The sequence below is a fragment of the Chaetodon auriga genome, chromosome 6 (genome assembly GCF_051107435.1).
Source record: "Chaetodon auriga isolate fChaAug3 chromosome 6, fChaAug3.hap1, whole genome shotgun sequence".
Classification (NCBI taxonomy): Eukaryota; Metazoa; Chordata; class Actinopteri; order Chaetodontiformes; family Chaetodontidae; genus Chaetodon; species Chaetodon auriga.
In genome coordinates, this window is record NC_135079.1 from 24,078,049 (window position 1) to 24,083,151 (window position 5,103).

At 46.8% G+C, this 5,103-nt stretch overlaps 1 protein-coding gene across 1 annotated transcript; it reads right to left on the reverse strand.

Annotated features, from left to right (window-relative positions):
* Positions 1-531: 531 nt before the first annotated feature.
* LOC143322585 (ras association domain-containing protein 10-like) lies at positions 532-4,803 on the reverse strand. The gene has a single exon (XM_076733863.1). It carries the CDS (start codon positions 4,380-4,382, stop codon positions 2,934-2,936), a length of 1,449 nt encoding a protein of 482 aa, XP_076589978.1. The 5' UTR covers positions 4,383-4,803; the 3' UTR covers positions 532-2,933.
* Positions 4,804-5,103: the final 300 nt, after the last annotated feature.

A 5,103-nucleotide genomic window follows, 5' to 3' on the forward strand; every position in this document is an offset into this window, starting at 1 on the left:
ATCATTGCTGAAAGCACCACAAAATAGACTCCATCCACCTCCATTAAGTTCAATAGACACGAAAATCTCAGAGATAGATATCTGGAGAGTTAGACACCAGTATTGGAAAGTGAGATAATATTTTTAGTAATTTGGGTGAATAGAGCCTTTAAGACACCACCTGAGGAACATGTGAAGGTATGTGTTTCTAAACGGTAACTTGAGCTTTAGTCCGTGCATTCTGGTCTCTGTTTCATCCTGTCATAATTAATGCAGGAGTTCATGCAAGAGTGATCAGGAAGCAGCGATTAAACACAGCTTACGAGTATGACAGGATAACAGGAGCAGCAATACCAACTGTATAAAAACACTGGCATTCACACACACACACACACACACTTTTCATTATCAGGCACTGCTGCATAGAAGTATGTAAACTATCTTTCCATCCAACACCACGCTGCTCACACACACACACACACACACACACACACACACACACACGTTCTCAGACGTCTGCACTGCTGAATAAAACCACACTACAAGCCAGACAGGTTTTGCTGTTTATTTCAACACTAACAGTCATGTGTAATAATGTGCTGACTGGCGTTACGATGCAGCCACGGTGCATCTGAGTACTCTTGCGGTAGCCTCAGAGTTGTTGATGTTGGGTTATCTATCTAGACAAAGCAGGCTGAGAAGGACTGAGAAGTCCAAACTGTCCCTGATCAAGCGACATAAAGTAGCTACACATAGGTCATTTTGGTGTTTGGATACAGCTAACAGCTAACTCCACAGGAACAATATCATCAACCTCTTCTAGTTGTTACAAGGTTATTAATTCTCACTGTTTTACAGTTACCAAGTAAGATTTTACATCACAACTGTGGCAAATATACATAGTGGTTTAGTTGAAGGATGATCTCAAAATAATTTATTCTGGTCGATTCTGGTTAGTTTCCTGCTGCTTGTTGTCTATGCAGTTCCTGGAAGGGCGTACCAGGACAGCTAATACTGCTTATACTGCAGCAACTATTTCCAGGATGTAAAAAGTGAACTGAGGCTTAAAATAGTTCTCCTTAATGTCACAGTGTTCAGAGATGCAGGGACTGTGGGATTACTGAATGGGGTCGTTTTTATATCTATCTATCCATTTTCTATATCTATGTATCTATGTCCATATAAATCTACACATAGACATATAGATATAGATACATATATATGAAATAATCATTCAACTTGAGCCTTGATATAAATATAGGGTTTTCGTGTCACCTGCATCAGAAGAGAAAAACTGCCTGGACAATAATCAATAAAACCCTGATTTAAAGGGGCACACCACCTATTTTCTACATCAAGTTCAGTTTCCTCGTCATGAGGAGTGCTGCTACGTGTGAGGACAGTTGTATCATATCTGCTGTTGTTCTGGAGGGAGCTCTCACCCCAGTGATGTCAGGAACTACAAATCAGCCCGTCTCTGTCTGTGGTGTTTCTGTTTGGATAATTCTTTTTTCAACCTCTTTTGTGAATCCTGCATTTATGGAAGTGAAATACTACACTGCTGCCCAAAATGCATTTGTTTTTGGTCTGACCTGATCTTTCTTACAGCTACTTCACTAGGATGATGCCACACTGACTTGACTTTTAAACCTGCTTTAAACCAGTGGTTCACAACTGGGAGTTTGGGACCCCCGTAATGGAGGTCATAATATAAATCTGAGAAATTGCAAGATGATTCCAAATTAGGAAAGAACATCCAAAAAATGATTCTGCTCCATAAAATTATGATTATTTTCAAAGATGTTTATCTTTTCTTTTCTGACCTCTTCAAGCTTCTGTAATATTTAAATCAAACAATCTGAGTTGGTAAAAAATCACTTTGCTTGCTTTAAATGCTCACAGCTTGTAATGCATGGAACTTTTGATGAGGGGTTGTGAGTTGACTCTGTATCGTTTTAAAGCCAAAAAGGTTGAGAACCGCTGCTTTAAACAACAATGACACAGCTGCAAAATAGCTGCGATGACAACAAACAGGAATCAAATCTTTCATTTCTGAATCCAACCTATGAAAGTTGACCAGCACAGGACAGAATGGAGCAGAGCACCCAGCTGTAAAATACTGTTGAATAAATAGAAGTCCTTGTGCTTTAAAGACACTAACAATGAGGACAATATCAAGTGATCTACTCTGCATAGCAGGCAGGATAAGGATCAGTGTTTCAACTCCGATTCACAAAGACTGCAGATTTCATTTTTCCAAACACTGATAAACCTCAGAGTGCTCAGCAGCTGTAGTAAGCAGTTATGGATAGTCATTTTAAATCTTATTTTGAAGAGGCTGAAGTGAAGTGATCCCACCTTTATTGTGCCTTTGCTTGATTGAAAGAGTTTTCATAGCATGGTTGTAGCTGACCTAACTGTACTTTACTGTGCATTAAGGTACACTTGATGATGACCTTTTAAGGGAAGTCTGCCTGTCTGTGGCCATTAGGCCTACTTACAGAGTGTCTACGAAATGTCACTCAGCCTTACCTTTCAGTGGCTTCAGCAAAAAGACTATCCTGGCAAAAGCAAGCTGTTATTAACTCTTTGTAAACCTATGATCAAGTATACCTTAAAGTTAGTGTCTCCTTGAAGACTACATATTATAAGTGGCTTATCATAATACTCCTCTAGGCTATTTCACATAAGTGGTATTTGTTGACTCTCCTTATGGAGGTCAAAGGTCAGCTATGGAGCAGCATGGCCTATCAGACCTTTCTAAGCATGCTCTCTCTCCTAGCTTATTGTGCAGCTACATATAGGAATTATTGCTATAGAATTACGGTGTCCGTACTGAGGTGCATTTTGGGGAGGGAAGAACGTCTCCCAGTATTGCCAACACTGATTCTCTGCCCCTGAGTTTGTGGCTTTAAATTGCATAAAAGTCCAACATGCTTCCAGACAAAGTGAGCCTATACCAGTGACTCGCACACAGGTGGGTTGTCAGAGTCCTGGCTGTGCATGGAGCTCAGGCCCGTGTCTGAGTCCTCGTCGTTGGTATTGCAGGCCTTGGACAGACCTCTGGCCTGCTCCACCCAGCCACTGCTCTTCTCTGATGAAGCTGGCTCACCCTCAGCGCTCACTGCACCCAGCTCTCCCTTACCATCATCAGTCACTGTCAGTTTGCTGTTCACCTGCTCTATCTCCATGGTCTCAACTTTGGCCAGCAGGTCCAGAAGTTCACTTTCCTTGGTCTCCCAGAGTGCCAGACTCAGGTTCAAGTCCCCCCTGATGGCGTCCAGGTCTGTCTTCAGCCGCAGGCCGATGTACAGACTGGTGTCCAGCTGCGTTTTGATCCTCTCCTCCTCCAGCACAAGTTCGTTCTCAGACAAACTTTCCACATCTGGTTCCACACCTGCAGCGGCAGACGCGGCCAAGCATATCTCCTCCGCGACGCTGTCTGTGTCCTTCGCGGCCTCCGCTCCTCTGTCCTCCCGCCGCCGTTTCATCCACCGCCGGTTCAGCTCCTCCTGGATCTCCCCGGTGATGCTCTCCACGAGCGCCTCGCGCTCCGTCAGCTCCTCCTGCAGCCGCACCACCTCCTCACACTGGCGCGCGTACTCCTCGAACTGCGCGAGTGCCTCCACCGAGCACCGCGCGTCCTGTCGCTCGGCTTTGCGCTTACAGTCCGAAGAAGCGGGAGCCTCAGTGGAGGAATCCACCATGTATGTGTCCTGCACATAGTTCACCCCATGTCTCTTGATGCGGTCGAAGTGCACTTTGGCCTCGTACCGCTCGATCTCCCGGTCCAGCTCCTTGATCCTCTGGATCTGCTGGCGGATGGTGTGGTCCTGGGAGATCACCAGGTGAACCAACGTCTCCATCTTTTCCACGGAGCCCTTATCTTTAGAAACAGTCTGTTCTTTCTTTTTGTTCATCTTGTCCAACTTCCTGAAAGCCTTCCTGACTATGCGCCTCTGTTTCTCCTGGGACAGGTTAGCGGCAGCGGCCGCGGCGGTCCAGCAGGTCCTGGCGGTGCCTTTGAGCACCCCGCCCGGACCGCCGCTCTCCCGGCTCTGGACCACCCGGGCCTCGGCGCTGCGTGGCCCGTTGTTGGGCAGCGATGCGTCGTTCTTCACCAGGACGAAGCGGACATTCTCTTGCTCGTCCCCCCAGGCGCTCCACAGCCGGAGGATTTTGGTTTTGTTGGGTAAAATCCTCTCGAAGCCTCTCCATTTCTCCACCACGCAGTAGGACTGCGGGGAGCTGGACAGCATCGCCGCCGAGGCTCCCTGCTGCAGGTTCTGGTCCTCTAACAGGACTTTCACCACGTCGGCGCAGGTGGTTCGCTTCGTCAGCCCGGAGACCAGCTTCTCCTCCCGGCAGACCCACACAGAGATCTTCCCCTCCTCCGGCTCCATCTCCGGCTCCACTCTGAGACAAAGTTTGGTCACCGTGTCCTCTGTGTGTCTCTCTTTGGCAACTCAGAGAGTAAAGAAGACGAAAGTAGTCTTTCGATTTCTGACTACATTTGAAGTTGACTTAAAATCTTAACTGGCATATATGAGAGAAACTGAAGCAAAACATTCATCCCAATTCTCTGCGCTCCCGTCGCTGCTTTAAAGTCCCCACTTTAAATACGACCAGAAGTCCCAACATATAACACTCTGAAGTCTTCAGTGATCGCCAGGGTTGTCTTCCGAAAAATGAGAGTAATTTCCATTCATATTTTCCCAGTGGTCCGGGCTGCCTGATGGGATCTCATCCCTCTCTGTCCGGCAGACTGATATGAGCCCTGCGCGCTTTTCCGGAGCGGAGCGGAGCGGAGAGGTGCGTCCTGGACTCCAGACGGGCTGCTCTGCTGTGAAGGGGACAAAACAGGAGGGTAACGACTAAGACACGCCTCTCTCTCTCTCTCTCTCTCTCTCTCTCTCTCTCTCTCTCTCTCTCTCTCTCTCTCTCTCTCTCTCACACACACACACACACACACACACACACACACACACACACACACACACACTGCTGGACTGAGACAGTGCAGAAAGAAAACTTGGAGCAGTCTTTGATAAGTTTGTCAGCGTGGAGAAAAGGTTGACTCCTGTAACTGCCTCATTACACACTGAGAGAGATTGTTTGCAAAGT

Excerpts from the sequence above, each read along its gene's own strand:
- LOC143322585 (XM_076733863.1), bottom strand. The coding sequence starts at position 4,382 with ATGGAGCCGGAGGAGGGGAAGATCTCTGTGTGGGTCTGCCGGGAGGAG.